Here is a 26,838-nt window from a genome sequence, read left to right on the forward strand (position 1 = left end):
GCGAGTCGGAGTGGACCGTCCACGGACACGCCGAGCAGATCCGCAAACCACAGGCGCCGCGGCCATTCCGGAGCCACTATGATGACCTGCCCTTGGTGCCGTTCCACCCTCCGAATCACCTTTCCCACCAGAGGCCAGGGGGGAAAGACATAAAGTAGAATCTGAGTGGGCCAGGGCAGAGCCAGAGCATCGACGCCTTCCGCGCCGCGCTCCCTTCTGCGGCTGAAGAACCGAGGAGCTTTGGCGTTGGCGGCAGACGCCATGAGATCCATCGCCGGCGTCCCCCACCGATGGGAGATCAGCGACATCGCCTCGGAGAGAGACCACTCCCCCGGATCCAACGCTTGACGACTTAGAAAGTCCGCTTGAATGTTGTCCACTCCGGCAATGTGGGATGCCGCCAGCTGATCCAGGAAACGCTCCGCCCACGCCATCAATCGCGCGGCCTCCCACGCCACAAGGCGACTCCTGGTGCCCCCCTGTCGGTTGATGTATGCCACCGTTGTCGCATTGTCTGAGAGGACTCGAACCGCTCGCCCTCTGATCAGAGGCAGGAACTGCACCAGGGCTAGACGAACCGCCCTTGTCTCCAGGCGGTTGATTGACCAGGTAGACTGATCCCCTGTCCACCTGCCCTGCGCCGAGCTCCGGAGACACACTGCTCCCCAACCGGACAGACTTGCATCGGTAGTGACCACTACCCAGTCCGGCGTTTCCAGGGAACATCCTTGAGCTAGGTTCATGGGGTCCAGCCACCACCTCAGGCTGGACCGGGCGGCCAGGGGAAGAGGGAGAATCGCCTGGTAGTCCTGGGAGACTGGTTTCCATCTCGAGAGCAAGGACATTTGCAGAGGCCTCAGGTGTGCGAAAGCCCAGGGCACCAAGCTGATCGCAAACGCCATGGAACCCAGGACTTGGAGATAGTCCCACGCCGTGTGAGTCTGCAGAGACGCAAACCGGACGATGCGCTCCCGCAGCGCTTGAGCCTTGTCCGGACGCAGGAAGACCTTGCCCAGAGCCGTGTCGAACCGTGCTCCCAGGAAATCCAACTGTTGGGCTGGCCGCAGACTGCTCTTGCTGAAGTTCACCACCCAGCCAAGGGACTGAAGGAAAGATACCACCCTGTCGACCGCCGCCCGTCCCTGCGACAGAGACTTCGCACGAATGAGCCAGTCGTCCAAGTAAGGGTGAACCAGAATGCCCTCCTTCCGGAGCGCGGCCGCTACCACCACCATAATCTTTGTGAAGGTTCTGGGCGCGGTCGCCAGGCCGAAGGGCAGCGCCTGGAACTGAAAATGTTGACCCAGGATTTTGAATCGAAGGAATCTGTGATGGGCTGGATGAATAGGGATATGTAGATACGCTTCCGTGAGGTCGAGGGAGGCTAAGAATTCCCCTTGATGAACCGCCGCAATGACAGAGCGGAGAGTTTCCATGCGAAACTTGGAGACCCGGAGCACCTTGTTGATCTCCTTGAGGTCCAGGATGGGACGAAAAGCTCCGTCCTTTTTGGGAACCACGAAGTAAATCGAATAATGCCCCGAGCCCACCTCTCCGAAGGGGACGGGCGAGATGGCTCCCAGGGTCAGCAGCCTGTCCAGCGTGTGCTGCACCCCCTGTCGCTTGAGGCTTGACCCGCAGGGGGAGAAGACGAACCGATCCCTGGGGGCCCGCACAAATTCCAACACGTAACCGTCTCTTACAATATCCAGGACCCATTGGTCCGTGGTGATGTTGGTCCATTCCTCGCGAAACAAAGCGATGCGACCTCCAATACGGGGTAGCGAGGAGTGGACTGGCCTGACATCATTGTGAAGACTTGCCTGAGGCTCCCTGAGTCGAGGAATCCCTGGCCGGTCTGCGACCCCGAAAGGGCCGCGTCCACGTTTGCGACCTAGTGGAAGGCGTCCTGGCGCCTCGGTAACGCCTCTGGGCGCGGTAGCGATTCCTGGAAGATCCAGAGTACGAACGAAAACCACGCTGCCGGTCCTCAGGCAACCTGTGGACCGAATTTTCCCCCAGGGTCTTGATGATCTGATCAAGGTCTTCACCAAAGAGAAACCTGCCCTTGAAGGGCAGAGCTCCCAGACTCGCCTTGGAGGAGGCGTCCGCCGCCCAATTCCTGAGCCACAGGAGTCTTCTGGCAGAGATGGCTGAAGCCATGGTCCTCACCAGGACCCTCAGCAGGTCGTGCAGGGAATCCGCCCCGTAAGCAATGACCGCCTCCAGACGGTCAGCTTGGGCTGCCTCCTCGGGCGGTAGCTGTTGCGAGGTGAGGAGCTGTTGCACCCATCGAAGCCCAGCTCTTTGAGTCAGCGAACCGCAGATAGCCGCCCGGACCCCCAGCGCCGAGACTTCGAAGATCTTCTAGAGGGCGACCTCCAGCTTTCTATCCGAAATGTCCCGCAGCGCAGTGCCCCCTGTGACCGGGATAGTAGTTCTCTTGGTGACGGCGGACACCGCTGAATCCACCTTGGGGACCTTGAGCAGGTCCAGAAAGTCCCCCGGAATAGGGTAGAGCTTGTCCATCGCTCTGCCGACCCGAAGGGACGCCTCCGGGTTATCCCACTCTCGCACAAGAAGATGAAGAAATGAATCATGAATGGGAAATGTCTTCGCTATGGGACGCAGCCCTGCCAGGACAGGGTCACCCTTAGAGGTAGCCGAGGCCACGGAGGGAGCCGGGGGTCCCGGGGGTTCCACGGGAGGGTCGAGGTCCAACTCCTTGAGAACGTGGGGAATGAGATCCGCCAATTCCTCCTTGCGAAAGATGCGAAGGACCCGCGGATCATCGCATTCCAGGTGCGCTGCTAAGGTCAAATCGTCATCCACTTGTGACACTGGGTCACCCCCCAAGTTTGGCGAGGGTGTCGGGCCCCCCAGGAAGAGAGGTATACTCAGTGGCAGCCTGGTGCCGCCCCCTCCGATCCCCGGTACCGCTGCCGCAACTCCCGAGGGCCTGGGAGCCTTGGCGGGGGGAGGAGAGAAACCTGCCCCCCCCTGAGGGCTCAGGCTCTGTAGATACGCCTGGTGCATGAGCACCACAAAGTCCGCTGAAAAAGAGAGCGGACCCGCCGAGGGAGAGGGCAGTGGGTCCCTGGGGGGTCCGGATGTGGAAGGCAGAGGCCCCGAGTCTGAGGTCGGTGGGGCTGAAGGCAAAAAATCATCTGTGGGCTCCTCCGCGTCCGAGTCCGCGTTGCACTCTAAATCTAAGATGGCCGCCGCTCCCGCCAAAGACGGGGGCGGGGCTAGCCCTCGAGGCCCGCGGCACTCCGAGCGCGGTGGTGAAATTGTCGGCGGGGCGGCGCTCGTCTCCCCCCTGGGGAGACAACGACCGCATGGCCCGTCCCTCGAGGCGCCCTGGCCCGGACCGCCGCAGGACGGACAGCGCGCGCGTTGCATCGCGCGAGGGTAAAGCGAGTGCAGCACACCGGGAGGAACCCCCCCGGGAAAGCTTGAGATCGCGGCGCAGGAAGAGCGGGCTCGCTGTACCCTCAGCCACGCGCCCAAACACCCTCAACCCCGGGGACGGCAGGGGAATGGGACCTCCGTGCCGTCTGCGGCCCTGGGGAATTAAGCGTCGCAGAGCCGCGGGGGGAGGTGAGGCGCCGCGACGAGGAGGAGGGGAGAGGCTGGCCCCACCAGCATCCACCTCAGAATCTTAAACCTGCGCTGAAAAACAAAGGAACACAAAGTAATAAAAAGACTACCCCCAAGCTTACCCCTGAATCACAGAGAGAGGTAAAGAAACGAGGTAGGAGGCAGTCCTGATGGCAGTATGATCAGAGGAGCCAAGAATCCCCGGCTCCCTTCTGACAGGAACAAAGATTTCTTTTTTTTTTTTTTTTTTTAAATAACTTGATCCATCAGTAAAGAGATAAGAATAGTAAGAATATACAGAGTAATAAACCCTAATCTGGGGACACAACGAGATCCCCTCCTCACATCTGCTGGAGTCAGAGAGATACTGAGGATCTAGGAGGGTGCACCAGTTTATATACCAGCACCCTCGAAGTTTTACTCTGACTCCATCTGCTGGACGGGGGACATAACCCACCGTCTGGACTGATCCTGTACGTACAGGGAACAGGCAATTTACATGTGATTGTTGCTATTGTTTATGTGCTAACAAGCCGTAAAGCCCGTTAAAACGGGCTACATCCCTCTGTCTCTCACCTCCCCCTCATTCTCTCTCCCCTCACTCTTCACCACCCCCCTCCCCCACCCACTCCTCTCCACCCTCCCTCTCCTCACTCAGTCCCCCCTCTCCCTCCTCTCCCTCCCACTCAGTCCCCCCTCTCCCTCCCTCCCACTCAGTCCCTCCCTTCACCCACCTCCATTTCCTCCCGGCGCCGTAAGCGCGACTTCCCGCAACCCTCACCCGGCTCCATTGACTCCTCCCGCTCCTGCCGGCAGATCTCGGGGGGGTGTCACTCCCGCCGCGCGGCAGTGACCCCCGCGAGATCTGCCGGCAGATCTGGGGAGGAGAAGTAGCGGCACCGCGCGCGCGCGGTGCCGCTACTTCTCCTCCCGCTCCTGCCGGCAGATCTCGGGGGGGGGGGGGGCGCGGGAGTGACACCCCCCCCCCCGAGATCTGCCGGCAGATCTGGGGAGGAGAAGTAGCGGCACCGCGCGCGCGCGGCGCCGCTGCTTCTCCTCCCGCTCCTGCCGGCAGATCTCGGGGGGCGCGGGAGTGACACCCTCCCCCCCCCCGAGATCTGCCGGCAGATCTGGGGAGGAGAAGCAGCGGCACCGCGCGCGCGCGCGGTGCCGCTGCTTCTCCTCCCGCTCCTGCGGCCCCACCGCCATTTTTTTTTCCTGATCGACGTCCTTGCCCGCACATGCGCAGTAGAGCTGCGCTCTACTGCGCATTTGCGGGCCGTCGGTCACAGGCCATTTATAAGGTAGATGTATTGACAGGACACCCATCTAGCATGTCGAAAATGGGTGCCCAAAGTGCATAGAACAGCGTGCTGGCCAGAGCGCCTGATATTGGATTGGCCTGAGACAGGCTTCAGGGCAACTGCCATTGGACAGGCTCACGCCCAGCTTTTGCTGTAGACCCCACCACATTTAACACCAGCCCTGCATGTGTGCAAGGGCTGAAGGATGGCACTGGATGCTGATGAAGGCTGCTAGGCTAAAGCAGACATCACAAAAAAAAAAAAAAAGTCCTACATTTCCTAAAGAAAACAAAGACCTCACGCACAGATTTGCAAAAATTCTGTACCCTGACAAAATGATACATTGAGGCAATGCAGGAAAGATGCCATGATTATCACACTGATATTTTAAAGTTAAATCCCAACACAGCAAATAAAATTGGAGAAAAGAACACTTCTATATTTCAGCAAATGCCTGCATCAGGATCACATCCATGTCCACAGTGACAATGTAGTACTAGGATGGGCACTATCACTGAATGTGAAATTGAGATTGTACTCAACATGCCCTGGATTAACCGAGGTCCACTCCAGTCACAGAATGTGCAAAATAAACCCACTTGGAAATACTACCCCCAGGAAAAAAAGACAGACATGTTTGTATGCATGTGCAGCTAGCAGTTTGCACTCCGTCACTGGCACCCCTGCCCTTGTGTCATCCAACATGCACAGCCAACTCTCCCCCCACCCCCTTTATTGTAAAATATATAGTAGAGTAATAAAGCTTGTCCTTACTTCAGCAGTATTCTAATGTTAAAATTACTGTCATAGAGGGCAACTTAAGACCAGCATGCAGGTGCCCATGCACGTGTATGGGTGCGTGAACACACATGCGCTCACATTTTAAAGTGTGCACACGGTTGTGCAGATATGATTGAAACTGCTGACTGCATGTGCACTCCTAGTTTTAAGCGGTTACTCAAGCAAGGTACTTAGAGTATGTTCCTTAGGACTCTCTCAGCTTTAACATGCACAGGTAAGTGGGATTTTAAAACTCACATGGAGGACGTTCCCAGTTTTACCAATTAGTCCACACCAGTTTGCCCAATCCTTTGAGGTCATCCAGGCCCCTAAGGTTCTTCAGTCTGCATGCCCCCAAGTTTATCCAGACCTCTCACCTAGTTGTTTTAGACCTAAATAGAAATTTATGCTTCAAGAGCAGAAGTAAATGTGTGTGGCTAACAGCCTGCTGTGTGCTGCAGCCGCTGGATTTAAAAAAAGATGTGTAAATGCCTGCCCTGGAACACCCCTAACATACCTTTTTTTTAAAATTATTTTATACTCATGCATGGGCATATGCATGCATAATTTGTCTCTTAAAATACAAGTGACTTGTGTGTATAGGCCTTTTTAACATGAGCAATGCTTTTAAAATGGACCCATGTGAATACTGTAACCACATCATGGGCAAAGGATGCCTGCTCATGTTCTCATAATGAGAAACAGGAGGAAGGGTCAAGCATTTATTAGAAATTGATGTAGGCATGCGACCATAAACTTGATTGTATCAGCAACTTCATGAGTTCAAGACTTTCTACCACCGACTATGGGACCTTGGCTAAGGCACTTCATTTCCCTGTGCCTCAGACCCAGATGAAGAGACACAGAAGGGGTTTATGCCAACATGGCATTCCTCATTCAATATTTGTCATTTCCATGTGTATTCACACTCCATGTCAGCAAGGTCCCCCAGAGGTCAAGTAATGAATGACAGAACCAGACCTTCAGGTGGTATACATTGCCTTGGGCCTTCATCACCATTTCACTGGCAGGGATGGACTGTCCACAGGAACTGCAGGCTCCGCTGCCACCAAACAACCTACAAGAGATACAGCGAGAAGTGTGGTCAGGCTACATCTTACATTGCCAAAGGTCACCTGAGCCAGTGCAGCCTCAATCCATTTGGATGAATTCCTAAAGTTAATGCTATCAATTATCCCTGAAGGGCAGAGATGGAAATCTAGTCTTTCAACCATGTGGCTATGTACCTGGGGCTCGCTTTATCAGCCTCTTCCCATGGGCATGACCTGGAAGAAGTTACTCAAAATGCCACAAGCCCAGTTATTCACATCTTTTCACTGCAAGTGGATTTGCTCAGATTCTCTTCATAACACTGAAGGCAGCACTTCCTTTTAAACCCCAAAATAAAATTTCTATCAGTTACAGAATTTGTTTCCTTTTTTTGTCCAAGCAAGAATTTAAAGATTTACCGTATTTTTCGCTCCATAAGACGCACTTTTTTTCCCCCAAAGGTGGGGGGAAAATGTATGTGCGTCTTATGGAGCGAATATAAAAAAAAAACCAAACAAAAATCTAACAAACACCCCCCCCCCCCCGACTCCCCCAAGACCTGCCGACTTAATTTCCTACAACCCCCCCCCCCCCCCAAGACCTGACAAATTAATTTCCTGCAACCCCCCACCCTCCTGACCCCCCCAAGACCTGCCAAACGTCCCTGGTGGTCCAGCGGGGGTCCGGGAATGATCTCCTGGGCGTGGGCCATCGGCTGCCAGTAAACAAAATGGCGCCGACGGTCCTATGCCCTCACTATGTCACTGAGACCGACCGCTGCTATTGGTCGGTCTCAGTGACATAGTGAGGGCATAGGGCCGTCGGCGCCATTTTGTTTACTGGCAGCTGACGGCCCTATGCCCTCACTATGTCACTGAGACCGACCAATAGCAGCGATCGGTCTCAGTGACATAGTGAGGGCATAGGGCCGTCGGCTGCCAGTAAACAAAATGGCGCCGACGGCCCTATGCCCTCACTATGTCACTGAGACCGACCAATAGCAGCGGTCGGTCTCAGTGACATAGTGAGGGCATAGGGCCGTCGGCGCCATTTTGTTTACTGGCAGCCGACGGCTCACGCCCAGGAGATCGTTCCCGGACCGCTCCTGGACCCCCGCTGGACCACCAGGGACGTTTGGCAGGTCTTGGGGGGGTCAGGAGGGTGGGGGGTTGCAGGAAATTAATTCGGCAGGTCTTGGGGGGTTGCAGGAAATTAATTCGGCAGGTCTTGGGGGGGTCAGGGGGGTGGAGGTTGTTAATTTAAAGGGTTGGGATGGGGGGGTTTGGGGGTTCCCACAGAAAGAAAAATATTCTGATCTGGGGAGTGGACCGAAATGGCCCTCCCCAGACCCGAAAACAAAATGGGGAGAAAAAAAAAACCTATGCACTCCCCTAATTTGCTCCATAAGACGCCCAGACGCAGAGCCGGTTTAGCACAATTTTTTTTTTTTTTAATTTTCCCCCTCTGAATCCTAGGTGCGTCTTATAGTCAGGTGCGTCTTATGGAGCGAAAAATACGGTAGCTTATAGCTTTCTAACAGAAACTAATGGGCCAGTTTGCCACTTTGAAAATCCCTGATTTTATGGGCAGGATTTACACTCCGGTGGCATTCACCAATCATGAGCCGCACTTTTATTTAAAATGGTTTCTGTCCCCTCTCCCCATGCATGTATAAATAGTTCCTAGAGAAAAGGAATTCTAGGTATGACAAACATTCAGCAGATTTGAAAAGTAGGAGGCAGAATTCTCTATAGAAAGAAGCTCCAAGATGAGAGATCATGATAAAAAAATGGAGGTTAGGAAGGGAGACTGCAAAAAGAATGAGAGAAAATCCTTTGAGACTGTAGTATATGCCTGAAATAACCAACCAGCAGAGGTAGTAAATAAAAGGTGACAAGAGTTCAACTATGCTACAGCCAGTTGAAGGCACCACCAAGAAGTGATTTATAAAAGACAGGCAGAATTGCTTTTCTGCTGGTTCCTTTGTTTCTTGTAGTTAAGAACAAAAAGATTTTCCATACTGGGTCAGACCCAAGCTTAGTAACCTGTTTCTAACAGTGGCCAATCCAGTCACAAGTATTTGGCAAGATGCCAAAAGGTAGACAGATTCCATGTTGCTCATCCCAGGGATAAGCAGTGGATTTCCACAAATCCAGCTTACTAATGATTTATGGATTTTTCCTTCAGGAACTTGTCCAAACCTTTTTAAAAACACAGCTACACGAACCGCTTTCACTACATCCTCCGGCAACAAATAAAAAATGTTTTTCCCTATGTGTCTTAAATGTATCATCTAAACAATTAAAGTCTTTTCACACATGGCTGAACTCTTGTGACAGTCCTGTACAATTTCAAGTAGATTGCTTTTTTGAATGTGGTAGTCAAGTTGAGTAAATTGCTTCAAGACTTCAGTGTATAAGATGATATAATAATGTATTACAATCTATTAGTGCACATCCTCTGTCCTTTAAGAAAGGTTTGTCATTCTCTATTTGAGGTTCAGGAGAGTATTTTCAGATGTTAATGAATTGAAGCATTTTTCATCTGATTTAGTTCAAAGATTAAAAATTTATGAGCACTATTTTCTCTTCATGAGTTTTTATTTACCATGCCAGGAAAATAGAGTCTGAAGAAGAGATTCTGACCTGCATTTTAAAGCAAAGAGCCACCCAAGTTTCCAGAATCATTAGGCACCACTGGCATGTGCTTGAGTTGCATCCTTATTTGAAGGAGTTTGTGGATACCTTTCAAAAGACTACAAATTGATAGAAGTGCTTCCCATGACAATGGATTTGTATTAAAAAATGAAAGACATGGGGTATCCTAGAGGATGTGCTCTCTTCCCCACGGGGAACACTTTTGGAGTGTACTGGATCAGCCCCACACCTGGCACCTTGCATCGGAAACCAATGTATGCTTTTTCAGTTTCTCTTATGCTCAGCATGGGTCTTCCCTGGTGCAGAGGCTGAAGAGGAGGAGGAACCCGAATCTTTCTTTATACTGGGATGAGCTGGGCAATGGCCTGTCTCCGGGAACCCTACTGGCCATCTGCTCCGAGGGAACAGCCTCTTGATGTAGACAGCCCAGATGTTCTGTGGTCCTTTGATGTTGATGCCACCAATGCTGATGGATTGGTCTTCTGGCACCTGAAGAGTTATTACATCTTCTCCAGCAGAGTCTGGTGTCCTTTTGGGGGGGGGGGGGGTCCATCTGTGTGAATTTGAAGCCACCCCCATCATCATGCAATGGCCCCAAGCAGAGGACATCAAAGAAACCCATAATAAACATGGCTGTCTCACACTTTAGGGCATCACTAGAACCCAGTGAATGACAAATAAGAGTTAGATGGTGGCAAGACATTTTATTGTTTATGGGTACTGATGCACCACCACCTGGGGGTAACCAATTTCAAAACACACAGATAAACCCCCCCCCCCCACACACACACCAGGCTCCATGGAAAAAGACTGAAGGGACCTTGTGTGGCATAATGCACACATGGACATGTTCAGAGTTCCAGAAACTGACAAGGTTTTCATGCTGAGCTCCAGATGTCACCCCCATGTGTGAAGACTGCCATCCTGCTTGTCCTAGGATAAGTACCATCTACTGGTACACAATGCCAAGCGCCATGTTAAAGGTCACCACTAAGGAAAAGAACCTCAGTCCTAGGGGGTAATTGAAATCTAACCTTGTGTACAATGGCTGTAAACACAAAACAACCCATTCTATTTGGGAAGGACTAGTCAAAAATGAGAAAATCAATGCCTTTGTATAAGTCCATGGTGTGATTGCACCTTGATTGTGTGCAGTTCTGGTCACTAAAAAAAAAAAAAAAAAAGCAGCCATAGAAAAGAAACAGAAGGGTGACAAATGATAGAGGGGATGGAACAAGTCTAAACATATTAGGTCTCTAGTTTGGGAAAGAAAGGGAATATGATTGAAGTTTATAAAATCACAAGTTGCATGAAAGGGTAAGTAGTGAACAGTTATTTTATCCTTTCAGATAACTATGTTCCCCAGTCCTAGTTCAGGCCTAAGAGGAGAGGACTTGTTTTAAGGCACTTTAGCATCTCTGGGAAGCTTGTACCCCCTCTGCACTCTGATGGGCTGGAAGTTGCCATCAGAGCAGCTGGCAGATTCCCCTCCAAGGACCGGTATCAGTACCAAGCTGCTGAGCAGGTCCAGGCAGTGCTGGAGGCCCTGCAGCTTTGTCTGCATTGACACAAGTGCTCTCTCTATACTGGTGCAGTGATGCTTTGCAGTGCTGTCCAAGGCTTGCTGGATCTTCCTGTCCAGCTCCTCAGACTGAGGATGTCAGCACAGGTTAGAAGGCAGAGTGACTAGATACAGCCACACTCACAATGCTATATCTAGCTGCTGTTAAAGCTAGATGTTCAAAGGTATGTATTTGGGAAGGGGGGAGAAAGTTTTGGGGCCAAGTTTTCAATAAGCCACATGAGTGCAAAGGTACTTTCCTGCTTGTGCATCTTTAGCCAAATTTTCAAATAAATTGTAAATTCTACCTACATAGTTTAAAGACAGACGAACAATTGAATTTTCTGATTCTAAATGCATAGTTTGTCCCTCAAAACCTCCCACCCACCACTACACAATGAGCAAAAGTTTAGGGTTACTTTTGTACCTTTAGACAATTTTCCCTTCTAGTGAGATTAAATCTGGAATCAGCAGACCTAGAATGACATTCAGATAGTGGTACTGCATGCACTCTTACCGGAAATAGTCGTTCCGGCACAAGATCATGCCACTCTTCGTGTAACAGGATGTGCCAATCTCCCCAAGCTGGGCCTGACAGCAGGAGCACTTCAGGCAGTAAGTGTGCCAATATCGATCCATTGAGTACAACAGGAACTGGTCAGCAATCCTCCCACCACAGCCAGCACAGGCTTTTGGAAGGGTGTCACTGCTGCTCACGGCTGTGGTGCCAGACTCAGAGTTCTGGTTATTCACCATATTTTAGGCCTGAGAAAAGAAATGCAACAAGCAATAAGAAATGAATTCCTAGCGCAGCTTTACATTTCTAGACTGCCTCTTGAAACAACCTAAAAGCAGTTTACAAACAGCAATAAAAGATACTATAAATCAATATAATCTCACAAGCAGCATGTGTTTTGTGGAAAACTATTCCTATTGTATGGTCTTAAAACCAGTTTCAGGCATCCTGAGAGGCTGCTGGATACACTACAGTTCTTCCCTGGAGGATTTTCATACTGCATCGATACTTAATTCTAGAGAGAATATCCCATAGCCATCCACACAAACATAGTAGGACTGAAAGGGCACTGAGCAGCCAGGCTGAATTTTCACAGGGCTTTGTTTTTCCAGCTACCACATACTCAAAGTTTCTTGGTACAGCTAGCATGAGTTCTAGAAGAAAAGCAGATCTCATGTGTATATATATTTTTCTGAAACCTACCCACTGGCATGCTAAGGAAAAAAAAAAGTTCATGTGCAGGTATTAACCAAGTGATAAGTTTCTCAGGTCACTTGGTCATCCGTGTCAAGCATTCTGAACACACTCCGATGAGAACAGCCAAATTGTGAGCTGAAGCCTGGGGAGCACCCAGCTCACTCCCTTCCAGCAGTGGTTCTCTCAGGATATGGATAAAGCAAACACTGCTGTCCTTAATATTGTTCCAAGGAAACCCTCACTCAAATATCTACCCTTAGGGGCAGAAATACTTGCACAGGGTTTGCATTTTTATTACAAGGACATTTCTATGAGCCTGCCAACCTGCCCCGATAATGACCAGCAAGACTGGTACAGGAAATCGGGGCCCCCAATAGGGGTTAGAATCACAGGGAAATACCTCAGATCCTATGCTAGGAAGACAGGCAAAATGTATTAAAAAGCATTAACTGGCACTGAGAACTACTGTATGCAAATTTAACTCAGAACTGAAAGATCTGTTTGATTTGCAAATAATGATTTACAGATAATTCCTAGGAAATGCAAACAGATGTATAAGGGATTGTAGTTGAGAGTAAATAAAATAAAGTCCTGATTCATGTCAAAGCAAAAATGTCTACACCTCTCCAGGTAGATAAGTTTATTAGCAGCATGGTTTCATACAATAGATAATTGTTTTAAGTTTCAGGATTTACTAAGCAAAGCACCGTCTTTAGAAGTTATGAAATAGTTGATTTTTGGAGCTAGACATAAGGTCTAAACATTTACCATGCAATGCCAACTAACCCACCCCAGTTATAAATGCTATGGGGTTGCTCTTCCTCTGAAGACTCTAATTTGTCTCAGGAAGGGCAGCTAGTCAGTTCTACCACCAGCAGGTTACAGCCACGGTCTCAGGGAAACCCAGAACTCACAGAACACACTAAGAAATGCAGACAGGAACAAGATGAAGGGCTTAACTTGGCCAGGGGTCAGGCAGCATGAAACCATAAGCAGTTATGGAGCAGAGCTGGATACCCAGTCTTGAAGCTTTGCTTCATGAAAAGTTTCATATGTTTGATTCATGGGCATGCAGCAGAGGAAGAGTGCACTCAGTAATAGGATCCCTGGATTAGAATGCAGTCCTATAAAGTTCAAAGTCCTTGCTTGGAGTTTCATGCATATTCAGATCATAGGGTCCAAGCGTCAATCCCAATTGGATATTACCACCATCTATAGACATGAGGTTGGTGGTATGCTGGCATAATGTTTGAATCCAGATGTATATGCATCTCACATTGACTTATGCTCCCATTGCCAATTGTTGAATACCTGTTTCATGGCTGGATGGAGCAGCAAGCAGATTTGAGGTATTGTCCAATAGAGCATGATGCTTTATGATTCAGTAGGGAGATCAGAGAAGCTGTGCTGATAGGGTTCCCATCCCCATCAGTGAGGATAGACTCCATTCAGTGCTAGCAAGGTTCCCACACCCATGCCAGCGAATAGAGACACCATTTGTCAACGGCAGGGTTTCCACCCCCTGCTGCAATGAGGAAGAGTGGTGAGGATAGTGAGTGAGATGGAAGAGACATGAATGAGTGGGAAGGTGAGAGGCAGATGGAATGAATGAGTGGGTGGGAAGAGAAGAGCAAGTAAGGGGTGTGTGGGAGTGAGTGAATGAGAGCGAAATGGAGTAAATAGGAGGGAGTGATGTGGGAACGAGGAGTGAGTAACAGAGGGAAAACTAATGAAGTGAGGGAAAAGGGTGAGTGGAACTGAGGGGGTGAGAGAAGGTAAGGGGATTGAGTGACAGGAAAGTAGGGAAATGACTGAAGATGGAGAGGAAAGGGAAGAGGGGCATGAGAAGGGCTCATGAGAGTTCTAAACATCAAAACAAGTGTCCTAAATATCAAAAATCACAGAACATAGAAAGACATGGTTTAATGGAACCAAGTCAGCATGGCTTCACCCAGGGCAAGTCTTGCCTCACAAATCTGCTTCACTTTTTTGAAGGGGCTAATAAACATGTGGATAAAGGTGAACCAGTAGATGTAGTATACTTGGATTTTCAGAAGGCGTTTGACAAAGTTCCTCATGAGAGGCTTCTAGGAAAAGTAAAAAAGTCATGGGATAGGTGGCAATGACTTTTCGTGGATTGCAAACTGGCTAAAAGACAGGAAACAGAGAGTAGGATTAAATGGACAATTTTCCTAATGGAAGAGAGTGGGTAGTGGAGTGCCTCAGGGATCTGTATTGGGACCCTTACTGTTCAATATATTTATAAATGATCTGGAAAGAAATACGAGTGAGGTAATCAAATTTGCAGATGACACAACATTGTTCAGATAGTTAAATCACAAGCAGATTGTGATAAATTGCAGGAAGACCTTGTGAGACTAGAAAATTGGGCATCAAATGGCAGATGAAATTTAATGTGGATAAGTGCAAGGTGATGCATATAGGGAAAAATAACCCATGCTATAATTACACAATGTTGGATTCCATATTAGGTGCTACCACCCAAGAAAGATCTAGGCGTCATAGTGGATAACACATTGAAATCATCGGTTCAGTGTGCTGCGGCAGTCAAAAAAGCAAACAAGTGTTGGGAATTATTAGAAAGGGAATGGTGAATAAAACAAAGTGTCATAATGCCTCTATCACTCCATGGTGAGACCGCACCTTGAATACCGTGTACAATTCTGGTCGCCACATCTCAAAAAAGATATAATTGCGATGGAGAAGGTACAGAGAAGGGCTACCAAAATGATAAAGGGAATGGAACAGCTCCCCTATGAGGAAAGACTAAAGAGGTTAGGGCTGTTCAGCTTGGAGGAGACGGCTGAGGGGGGATATGATAGAGATGTTTAAGATTATGAGAGGTCTAGAACTGGTAGATGTGAATCGGTTATTTACTCTTTTGGATAGTAGAAAGACTAGGGGGCACTTCATGAAGTTAGCATGGGGGCACATTTAAGACTAATCTGAGAAAGTTCTTTTTTACTCAATGCACAATTAAACTCTGGAATTTGTTGCCAGAGGTTGTGGTTAGTGCAGTTAGTATAGCTGTGTTTAAAAAAGGATTGGATAAGTTCTTGGAGAAGTCCATTACCTGCTATTAAGTTCACTTAGAGAATAGACGCTGCCATTAGCAACGGTAACATGGAATAGACTTAGTTTTTGGGTAATTGCCAGGTTCTTATGGCCTGGATTGGCCTCTGTTGGAAACAGGATGCTGGGCTTGATGGATCCTTGGTCTGACCCAGTATGGCATTTTCTTATGTTCTTAACATGTTTATTTGAGAGAAAGGAGGAAGTCTGTGTACCCTCCTCTCCTTCCCCCTACTAAACAAAGTCTACAATCTCAGGAAATGAAGTCTCCAGGTATGGAGTCTTTTCTCAAGACCAGGAGGGCTGGAAGTGGAGGAAGCTGCTGCCGCTAGTTCGGTGGGGGAGAGAGAGCAAGGGAGTGATTGAGACCCTGTATGTGTGTGTGATTGAAAACCTGTTTGTGTGAAAGAGCATGTGTGCGCATGATTGGGCGCCTGCGTGTGATTCAGATAGCATGAATGTAAGTGTATGATTAAGAGCCTGTGTGAGAGATTGAGAGCTGGTGTAGGTGAGAGCATGTGTGAAAGTGAGAGAGACAGCATGTGTGTAAATGCGATTAAGAGCAAGCATATGTATGTGTGACAGGAGAAATTTGCAAGCAAACCATCCCTCCTTCTTGCGAATTTAAAACAATCTCAGGGAATCTGGATATCAAACGTTCCAAGGAATGCAGAGCAAAAAATTTGTCGAGTCTGTCTGCTATTTTGAAATATTTTATTGTATCTAGAAATTTGATACAAGTTTAGTTATTGGATATTCCAGTCACAGGCTATGTTGAAGTCTGCTTTGTTAGTATGGCTTTACTGCTAATAATTTTATAGAAACAAAATTCATTGTGCACAGCCAGGAGCCAAGCTGTTTTGCAGTGCAGATAAGATAGCTTCTATGTAGGGCTCTATAGTAGCCTGGCTTGGTCCGTTTTCCTAATAGAAGTAGTATTGGTGTTTTAAGGCCTGGTGTAATATTTTCAGTGTTGCCTTTTCTTAGGTAAGGTGGTTACTGTTCGAGTGCTGAAAACTCATGTTGTGGTATGTGATATTTACTATTTATGCAATTTATATAAAGACAGAGTATTTGACTTTCCCTTGTGTCATTCTTAAAGATACTGGACCTTTAATGTACTTTATTTCTGTCATGAATTGTAATGAACAGAGTGTCACATGTGAGCATGGTCTGTCACAATGGGGAAAAGGTTGAGCACCATTGCTGTAATAGACCCTTACAGGAAGTGAAAGCACCAAGATCCTGGATCTGTCCCTGTGCAGGACGACGACTCTTTCCTTGGGCTGTGGGACTAAGGTTGATCTGTCTCCTTTTGGGACACAGGACAACACTGCTGTTTTCTGTATGGGGGGGTGGGGGGCCATCCCTCCTGTTTCCTGCTCTCAGCCCAACCCTGCCGTCTCCTGCTCTTTTGGGCATGGCAGTGATAATGCCTCTCTCTCACTGGCGTGGGAAGGAAGATGTCGTCACTGCCCCCAGCACTCTCCCTCACCTCCACCCCCATCCATCTCACTGCACTCACCCAACCCCAGCAGTCACTTGATTTTACAAAAATTAAAAGCTCGTCAGTCCTCCTGATCTTTCAGTGGCTACCAGCCAGGCCCACATCTTCCCACTGCTGCTGGCACCATAGTTGGCCGTGGCCTTCCCTCATCTTCCTGCAGCAGCCCCGATATTTCCTCCTCGGGGGTGAGCTCGCCTCACACTTGTGTCCCTCCTCCCAAGCCCCATCCTCATGCTGCCTTAGACTGCTTGCCTTCTACGGTATTCTCTCGTGTGCCAGTCGCTCTTTCCTCCCTCGCCGAGCCAACTCTGCCCAATCCCAGCTTCCTGCCTCACGGTGCTGCAAAGGCTGCGGTCCACGCTGTTGCTGATCCTTGGTCGCAGCTCCAACACTCCCTCTACACCGAGGCCTGCCACCGATGTGCCTGTGTGCGGAGTCCCGACTCCTCTTGGGACAGGCTGGTGCCCTGCTGCCAACACTACCTATTAGGCTGCTAAGTAAGAGGCAGCTATACTGACACCATGACTGTCTCTTGTCTAGACTCCCCCCCCCCCAGTACACTACTGCATCCAGTGTTATATGGAACACTTACAAAGGGACTCAAACGTGGCTCCATTTTGCTTTTCTGTATTGCTCACGTTGGAGTTTGAGGGGTAAAACAGGGACGTATATACATTTTCCAACCTTTCAGCATCACTGTTCTGTTTAAGGTGTGCTTAAAAAAAGGTTTAAATTTGTAACCTGTAGTATATAAGATACAAAAGCATTTAAAATTTTTCAACTTGTCTAATGCTCTCAAAGACTTAACCTAATCTGAACCTATACCAGGGTCTCACATTCCAGCAGTTAAATAGTGCCCAACTGATGCTTTATAAAAAGCTTCAACAGCTGTAATCAAATTTGGCTATTTAAGGCAATGAGAGGGACCCGACCAAGACCATAGGATTTGAACTCTGGTCTCCTGGTTCAGATTACTACTCACTCAACCAGCCTGTCCAAGGGCATGGACGTAACATACCATCTTTAGTAATCTCACAAAGTGCACTAAAAGCACCCGTAACAAGATCCAACCCAGAGTTGGGCAACAACAACATGTGTCTAATCTAACCCCGCAATACAATTTTCCAGCATATGCTTGGCAGGACTTCGGTTATCATACAATCAAGGTGGAGAAAGCTGAAGATCTTCAAGGAAAGAAAATAATGAAGTCCTTTATGGACTATAAGCAGTTGTGGTCTCCCGTTGAGTTTTTCCCTTGATGGAGACCATATTACAATTCAAGGGAATCAGAGCATGTAGGGCTGTGTGAGCATTAAAATTTTAAACATATAGGAAATTATCCTATATTTTCAATTTCCTGTGCTGTCTTTCTAGCCCCCCCGTTCTGGTAATTTATTTATTCCATTTAGTCCTTAAACTTCTATCCTACCTAATAAACGAAGGATGACAGACGTGCCGCAAATGCGCAGTAGAGACCAGCTCTACCGCGCATGTGCGGGCGAGCACGTCGGTCTGAGCCGAAAAAAGTGGCGGCGTTGAGTGGCAGCGGCGTGGGAGGAGAGGGAAAGAGGGAGGGACTGAGTGAGAGGGGAGGAGAGAGAGGGAGTGGGACTGAGTGAGAGGGAGGGAGAGAGAGAGAGGAGGGAGGGAGGGGGACTCAGGGAGAGGGGGAGGGACTGAGTGTGAGAGGGAGGGAGTGAGACTGAGGGAGAGTGAGTGGGACTGAGTGTGAGAGAGGGGGAGGGAGTGAGAGAGAGGAGAGGGAGGAGTGGGTGAGAGGGAGTGAGGTAGGGGGTGAAGAGTGAGGGGAGAGAGAATGAGGGGGAGGTGAGAGAGAGGGATGTAGCCCGTTTTAACGGGCTTAACGGCTTGTTCTATTATAAACAGATTCTCCTGTACTTGTGTTGCAGGTCTCTGGTTTACAAAACATCTCCATGTGCAGTCATGTTTCTATCTTAGATAAGCTAAGAGCACTGCCCTGCTTACTTAAGAGCTACAAAAACTGTTCATCTTACAAACTCAATTCTGTAATTAGCAGTAAAAAAAAAAAAAATGACTGTCTGCTTCTTTGAGCAATAGTAGTACAAATGTAGCATGACATTCCTATTGCTGAAGAGACCCAAAGGAACTGCTTCCAACACACTGCATCTTTCCCAGAGTAATCTCCCCTAAAGCAGACTCGCTTTCTCTACCTTTAATCCTTCATGTTCTCCAGTCACCATCTGCATGCAGATGCCTTCCAGTTAGTGGCAGCTGGTGCCACATGCTTGAGGCCTAAGCTACGAAGAGCAGGAGCAATAAGGGAACAGCAGTATTTGTTCTGAAGGAGGGACACTGCAGGAGTGCCAGTGTTGTGCACAGTTTTACTAATTTTTGAATCCAAAAGGGAGTTAAGCAGCAGCCTAGAGGTAGATATTTAAACCCTTAACGGCTAAGCCAGCTATAACTTAAACCTATCCAGATAAATTACGTGGATATTCAGCAGCACAGCTATGCTGTTAATATTCACGTAGAACTCTTATCTATAGAAACATAACAGCAAAAAAAGACCATATGGCTCATCCTGTCCGCCCATCTGTCTAATTTAGCTTTACAATTCTCACTTTTAGGAGATCCCCCATGCTTTCTTGAATTCAGATACTGTTTTAGTCTCTACCACTTCCACTGGGAAGCTGTTCCATATATCCACAATCCTCTCTGTAAAGAAATATTTCCTAAGATTACTCCCGAGTCTACTTGCTTTCAGCCTTGTTCTAGATCCTCCTTTCCATTGAAGGTGGCTCACTTGTGCATGGAAACCTTTAAGATATTTTAAAGGTCTATCATAGCTCCCCTACCTCACCTTTCCTCTAGGGTAGTGCTTCTCAACCAGTGTGCCAGGGCATACTGGTGTGCCTTGGGAAGGTTCTCTGCTGCATCGCTGGCAACCTCAGGGTAATTCTGCTTCCTGGCCTCATGCTCTATTTGACAATACCTCAAATCTCCTGCTTGTTGCTCCACTGAGGGCAACTGAAGGGGCAAGGAGCCAACACTGTAGCAGTGAATGGCAGAGGAGTCTGCTCCAACCACCCCACCTGCTGCTTGGGAGTACAGTGCTCTTTCCTGCTGTGCTATGTTTGCCTGAACACTCATGGCTCCAGGCCTTAACTGTGAGGTACAGGAACTTCAGTGGAGAGGTCACCTGGAGCTCCAAGGTTAAGAATGGCTTGTGGAAGGGAAGGGGGGGTGAATGCTTGGGGAGGTGGCACAGTTATACTTTGCTGCTATTTCCTTCTAGGGGCAGAGAAAGAATTGGGGAGGAGAGCAAGAGAGAGAGGGCCAGGAGAAGAGAAAGAACCAAGGTCTAAGGGAGAGGAAGAAACGACCCTGGGTAAGGGGCAGGATGGAATCCTGGAAGATAAAGGGAATGAGTAAAGGAGAACATCAAGGAAAAAGCAGAAAGGCTGAAGAGAAAAGTATGAAGGAAAGAGGACAAAGACAGAAAGGAAATAAAAAGAAACAGAAGGCCAGTGAATGAAGGGAAAAACCCAAAACAAGCCAGAGACACTAAAGGTTGGAAACTTATTTCCTGATAGAGAATATTAATAACTCATCTGTATAAGTATCCTGTGATGCAGCTCAAATGGAAAAGGCCCAGTTAGAATTTGCAGGTTGGGAGTAGTTTGATTTTGTTGGCTAATTTTGGCTTTCTGGTCTATAATTTGTTTTTGTATGCAGCACATTTCCCCCCAGCACAGAGGCTTATTGGGCTCAAAAATATTTTGTGGTAAAACAAAGAATGAGCTTTTAGGTATATTGAGAATAGATTAATAGAATTTCCCATGGGGGCAGTCCAGACATCCCCCCCAACCAAACTAGACTGCTCACTGGCTACTAGTGCTAAAGGGAATAAGTGTCCCAGATTCATCCACTCCAGTAATTTTACCCTCCTTTCCACTGGCAGGAGAGCAGTGCTTTTTACCTGTATGCAACTCCAATCTGATGTTCAAATGTGTGGAGCCCCGTAATATTTCAGGACCTGGTCATGCAAGTTTACACATCAGAATGAGGCACACATGGGTAAAGAGTGCTACTCTCCTCCCTTTCATCGGGGAGAGTCTCATGCAAACTTTGATTTGGTGTGTCATGAGGATTGAACAAACTTAAGGGTGCAATGAAATAAGAGAAGGTGGAGAAGCACTGCTCTAGGGTATACAGACTTAAAGAAACATATTTCCATATGCTTTAGAACACATATCACTGACCATTTTAGTAGCCACCCTCTGGACAGACTTATCTTGTTTATACTTTTAAAGATGTGGTCTCCAGAACTGTACTTAGATGGACAGTTTATCCAGCTAAGTCTAAATATCTTTACTTAGCAGGATAGCTATTCAGCTAAGCTGTGCTGCCCTGATCCACCCACTGCATGCCAACAAAATTCTCCAGCTAAGACATAACTAGATAATACCTATCCAGTTATCTAGTGGCCGCTGAACTTAAGTGGATATTCAACAGCCGTTAGATAGCCAGACAAGTCCTATTTATCCAGCTATCTGCAGGATAAATAGGACTTGTCACTAGAGGTGAGGTTTAGGGGCCACTTTGATCTATGCGAAGCGGTAAGATAGCAGTTTATCGCAAAGTGCGCTATTACCATAAAACACACCCCTTTTTCTATCGTAGGCAATATTTAGTGCATTTTGATAAATCCAGGCCTTAGATTGTAAACCCTCTGACAGGGCAATATCCTGCATGTCCATTGAAGGACCTGTTCAATAGATCCTTTGAGACAAGAGCTGTGCCAGAAGACTGGAGAAGTGTTGAGGTCCCTCTTCACAAAAGTGGTAAATAGGGAGGAGGCTGGAAACTATGGGCCAGTTAGCCATACATCAGTCGTGGGAAAGTTAGAGATTATGCTGAAGGAAAGGATAGTCAATTATCTACAATCCAGTGGGTTGCTGGATCCAAGACAGCATCGTTTTACGAAAGGTAGGTTGTGAAATCAGATTTTTTTTTGATTGGGTAACTAGCATATTAGATCATGATTGAGCACTTGATATTTATTTAAACATTTTTTCTATACTGTCGTTTGGTGGGAACCGTCAACAGTTTACATTAAGGCACATAAAAATGAAGCTAACGTATCTTAAGTTACATAGGTGCCATTTGAGGGTTGGTAACAATTTGTTAACATTAATTGGTAAGTGTAATGATTCATTTCCAATTCACATTGTAACAGTTTAGGTTACTGGATTACCTTTACCATTGTACTTTTACCCTTTTGCTGAGCTTTAAAAGAATGAAACTTAATCTGATTAAAAATTATACACATTGATTTTGGTTATGTGTTTGTTCAATTGTTTGTACCTGCTTTCCCTTGAGTACTATTCTCCTCTCTTTTACCTGGATTTACCTGAATTTCAGCAAAAGCTTTTGATATTGTCCCACATAGGAGATTTGTGAACAAAATGAAGCCTGGAGTGGGTCCCAAGGTGGTGGAATGGACTACAAATTGGTTGATGGACAGACAGCAAGTAGTGGTAAATGGATCCTATTCTGAGAAGAATCATAAGTGGAGTGCCTCATCAACTGGTTCTGTGGTCAGTTCTATTCAATATCTTTGTAAGTGATATTGCGGAATTGTTAGAAGTGTTTGCTTTTTTGCAGATTACAAGATTTGCAACTGAGTAGATACCTGAAAGGAGTAGAAAGAATACGAAGCAAACTAAAAACCTGGGAGTGGTTGAAGGCTTGGCAGCTGGGATTTAATGCCAAGAAGTGTGGGGCCAGACATTTGGGGAGCTGAAATCCAAAGGAGCTGTATGTAGTGGGAGACAAAATACTGATGTGCACCTTGGGGGCGATATAATGTGACTGATTATCTGAAGACAGGAAAGCAATGTGATAAGGCGGTGGCTAATGCCAGAGGGATGCTGGGCTGCAGAGAGACAACCAGCAGGAATAAGGAGGTGATAATGCCCTTGTATAGGTCTTTGTTAAGACCTCACCTGGAGTAGTATGTTCAGTTCTGGAGACCTTAAATCAAAAATAATAGACAGGATGGAAGCAGCTCAAAGAAAGGTGTCCAAAATGGGGTGTGGGTGTCTGCATCAAAAGCCATATGAGACAAGACTGAGAAACCTGAATATGTATATACCCTGGAGGAGAGGACAGACAGGGGAAATATGATACAAATACCTGAAAGGAATTGATGCACAGGAAATCTCTTCAAATGGAAAAAAAGCTGTAGAACTAGGGGACCTAATATAAAATTCCAAGGAAGGAGATTTAGGACCACCATCAGGAAATATTTCTTCATGGAAAGAATGGTGGATGCATGGAATGCCCTCCCAGAAGTAGTGAGGGAAAAGGGCATGGAATAAACAGAGGATACCTTGCAGGGTGGAAGTGAAGAAAAGGAGTAACCTGCTTGAAGTGATAATTTACTATGCTTAAATTAAAAAAAAAAAAAAAAAAAAAAAAAAAAGATTGCTGGTCAAACAGCTTGGGTCTTTCTACTGATTTACTATATTACTAAATACCAACTAACTGAACAGAATCTGCTTTGATGTGACTGACCAGTCAAAAGGCAGACTATATTTTATTTTTTATTATAAGTACCTATCTATGAGGAAATCCAGAATTACCAATGTAGGTGATGTGTACATTGAACTTTTGCCTGCCAAGTGATCCCCGCAGAGTGTGTTTTCCTGAGGAGGCATGCAGCTGCTACAGCAGGCATTAGTCGGCCCCACACAGACATCAGGGCTTTGCTATCATTTCAACAGGTGTGTCTATGTCACTCTCCAGTCAGGATCTTACATACATTCAGATGCTTCAGGCAGATGAGGTATTCCATCAGGGAGCATGGTGTACCCCAGCCTGGACACATGCCTGGGGTAAGGCAGGATTAACTGAATATCACCTTCCTTGAACTGTTCTCTATATTTGTAGCCTTGGTGCTCAAGAGCAATAACTTGCAGAACAAGTACATAATAGTTTTGATGCAATGCCAAAGCTGTGGTTCCAGTTTTAAATAGACAGCCAGCAAAATGCCCCAGATTTATTGAGTTGTTGAGGGAGGTGGTTTAACAAGGCTGAGCTTTAACGCCACACAGTCAGGCCATGTGCCAGGGATTAACAGGACTGCTGACGCGTTAAGTGCTAAGTGGGATGAGTTTTATAAACAGGTGCCCTCTGCCAACAGAACAGGAGCCCCGGTCCCAGACTGCCTATGGACGATTGGTTTCTGACAGAGGACCTACTGTGGGAATTGGTACCAGCCACACGGGCAGCCTATTGCAGAAGTTACGCACACTTGAGAGGATTCGAGTTAGCATGATTGGGTTGCCGGGCCAGAGAACTTGCTTGCCCACTACATTTCTGCGGCAAAGGATGTGGGCAGATCTAGAGGCTCTGTGGTCAAGTATCTAGCAGGGTTTGCATTCACAACACTCATGGTTGTGGCAATCCTACCACCAAGTCCTTCCTATTCAAAAAGATGTTGGCTGGTTGGGGGAAAAAAAGAACAGACTAGCAAGTGACATGTTGCTGCCAATCAATGGCATGTTGGTGAATTTATGGTTTGTTCTGCCATCCATATGTGAAGCAGATTTCAAAACAAGCCTGTTTTAGGTGCAGTCTTTGGCACCCTGTGTGTGAATGAGCTGGGGACCTCCAAACTACCCTGGCTCTAACAGCATACTGATGAGGAACTCTCGTGTACAGGTCAAGATATCTTTATATAAATACATAACTCAAAAACTGACAAGGTCAGCAAGGCCATAAACCTCTTTCTGATACATGTCCACTCAATTCACATTACCCAGTTTGGCCCTCTGGTAGGGCTCACTTGCTGGTGCACGATGATCCAGTGCCACACCATCCTCAGGTTGGCGGTAACCAAGATGGACCTCAATATAGGGCATTTAAGATTGGAGCTGCAACTAACGCAGCACAAGCGGGATTAAAGATATACAGCAAATAGGAAGATAGAAATTAACAGCAACAGATCTCCATGTTAGACTGGATCGGGCAAACTCAGCCCCTCAATAATTAAGCGTCTTTACAATATACTTCAGCTTATTGCATGGATTATTGGCCATTCATTTGTGCACTGGGCCACCAGAAGGGCTCATTTGGGCAACACCTCAGCTTGGCACCTCGCAGCGTTCACACGATTTCGATGGGCAAATGTTGGGAACAGCAGTTTCCATTGTTGCATTGCTTGAAGGAATTTGCAGTTGCTCATGACGCTTTGATAATTCACCTAAGTGGCAATGACCTAGGGGATCTCTGCCAAGCAACTGATCAACAGAATCAAGACAAGACTGGGCCAAATTTGCTACCTGATTTCCATGGACTTTCATTTTATGGTCTGACATCATCCCACACCAAAGCGAAGAGATGCAAAGTTGTGGGGGCGAGGTTGAAGGCGGCGAATCAGATTGGTGTGTGGACCAAGTTTGGGAAGATGTGCAATACAAGGGAATGTTCAGGCCCGACAAAGTACACTTGTCTTGACATTTGATACCATTTAACAATAATCTGCAGGAGGCTTTAGAAGATTTATTTTGAGGTTGTGGAGGGCATAAGGCAAGGGTTTACCCTACATCATGCTGGTGGTAGGTACCTGAACCAGTTTTGGGGGTTTCAGTTGTGGTGAAGTGCATCATGGTATAGACAGCACCATGCTGGCACCCTATGGCTGATGAGGCATTGGTGCACTTTGGGGAGCAGCCTCCTTGTTGGGGGATAAGGCAGGGGACCCAATAAATTACTGCCTTGCTCAGTACATGGCAGGTGGCAGCCTGGTTGGCCATTTATGGGTCAGCTTAGGTACAAGTTGTTTTGAAGTTATCTAATATTTAATAAAGCTGCAGTCTTTAAATTCCACTTAATGCTCATATTTAATTTTGTGTTTGCAGATGTCTATACTATATTATATGTATGGGTCAAGAGACCCAGTTGGGATGGCAACTTTGTCGCAGCTGCTAGAGTTAATAGGTGGGCCTGAGCCCATGCCCAGAGCCCACCAGTAACTGGACACCATGTGTCACAACCTGATGTGGCACAGAGCTCCAGGGTGTCAGGTAATATCGAGTAGAGGCAACCTACACCTCATCTTAAACTCTTCTAAGACAGAAATCCTACTCATTTCTCCGGAAACCAATATCTCCAACACTACTCTTCCCACCAACCTACCTACCACACAAGTTCGAGACTTAGGAGTAATAATAGACAACCGGCTAAACTTCAAGGCCCATATCAACAAAACAACCAAAGACTGCTTCTATAAACTCCAGGTTCTGAAGAGGATAAGACCTCTTTTCCATGCTCAAGACTTCAGAACGATCATCCAAGCAGTCATTTTTGCAAAATTAGACTACTGCAATTCCCTATTGCTAGGTCTGCCCTCATCCTATTCCAAACCACTACAGATGGTTCAAAATTCAGCAGCTCGATTACTAACAGGCGCAAGAAAGAGAGACCACATATCCCCCATTCTGAAAGAGTTACATTGCCTACCCGTCCACTTCCGGATCATGTATAAAGCCATTTGTGTCATCTTCAAATCTATTCATCAATGCATCTCCCTCGATCTACAAATCCCCCTCCAAGTATACAACTCGACAAGACCTACCAGAAAAGTCTACCGAGTCGTCCTCAAAGTTCCCCCTGCGAAAATGACCACACACATCACTCTAAGAGATCGTGCCACCTCCAAAGCTGGCCCGTCTCTGTGGAATTCCATTCCCACAGATCTCAGACTGGAACCCTGCCTCTTAACTTTTAGGAAAAGACTTAAGACTTGGTTATTCAAGCAAGCTTTCCCAGACACAATCTAATATCACAAGTCATAGATACAAACCAAGGACTTCAAATATTCAGCCATTAATCATGCCATTTTTACATAGCATTTAATTTATTTGTATACCGTTTAACCTTTTATTCTTTCCTATCTCTTCCTTCTTATCCAAGTTCTGCTACCCTTGTTATTTGTAACTGCTCCTTCGATCACCACAGTTCTAGTTGATGTATTTAATGCACTCCCGTTTCATGTAAACCAGCAAGATATATGCTCATGATTG

At 47.2% G+C, this 26,838-nt stretch overlaps 1 protein-coding gene across 1 annotated transcript in view; it reads right to left on the reverse strand.

Annotated features, from left to right (window-relative positions):
- Positions 1-26,838, reverse strand: part of LOC115097278 (LIM domain transcription factor LMO4-A) — a 41,013-nt gene that overhangs the window by 11,415 nt on the left and 2,760 nt on the right. The window contains exons 2-3 of the mRNA XM_029612953.1: positions 11,470-11,717; positions 6,666-6,762 (exon numbers count right to left, since the gene is read on the reverse strand). Coding sequence (XP_029468813.1) covers positions 6,666-6,762; positions 11,470-11,708 — 336 coding nt within the window. The 5' untranslated portion in view covers positions 11,709-11,717. The remainder of the gene's footprint in view (positions 1-6,665; positions 6,763-11,469; positions 11,718-26,838) is intronic.

The sequence above is a fragment of the Rhinatrema bivittatum genome, chromosome 8, assembly GCF_901001135.1.
Source record: "Rhinatrema bivittatum chromosome 8, aRhiBiv1.1, whole genome shotgun sequence".
Taxonomy (NCBI): domain Eukaryota; kingdom Metazoa; phylum Chordata; class Amphibia; order Gymnophiona; family Rhinatrematidae; genus Rhinatrema; species Rhinatrema bivittatum.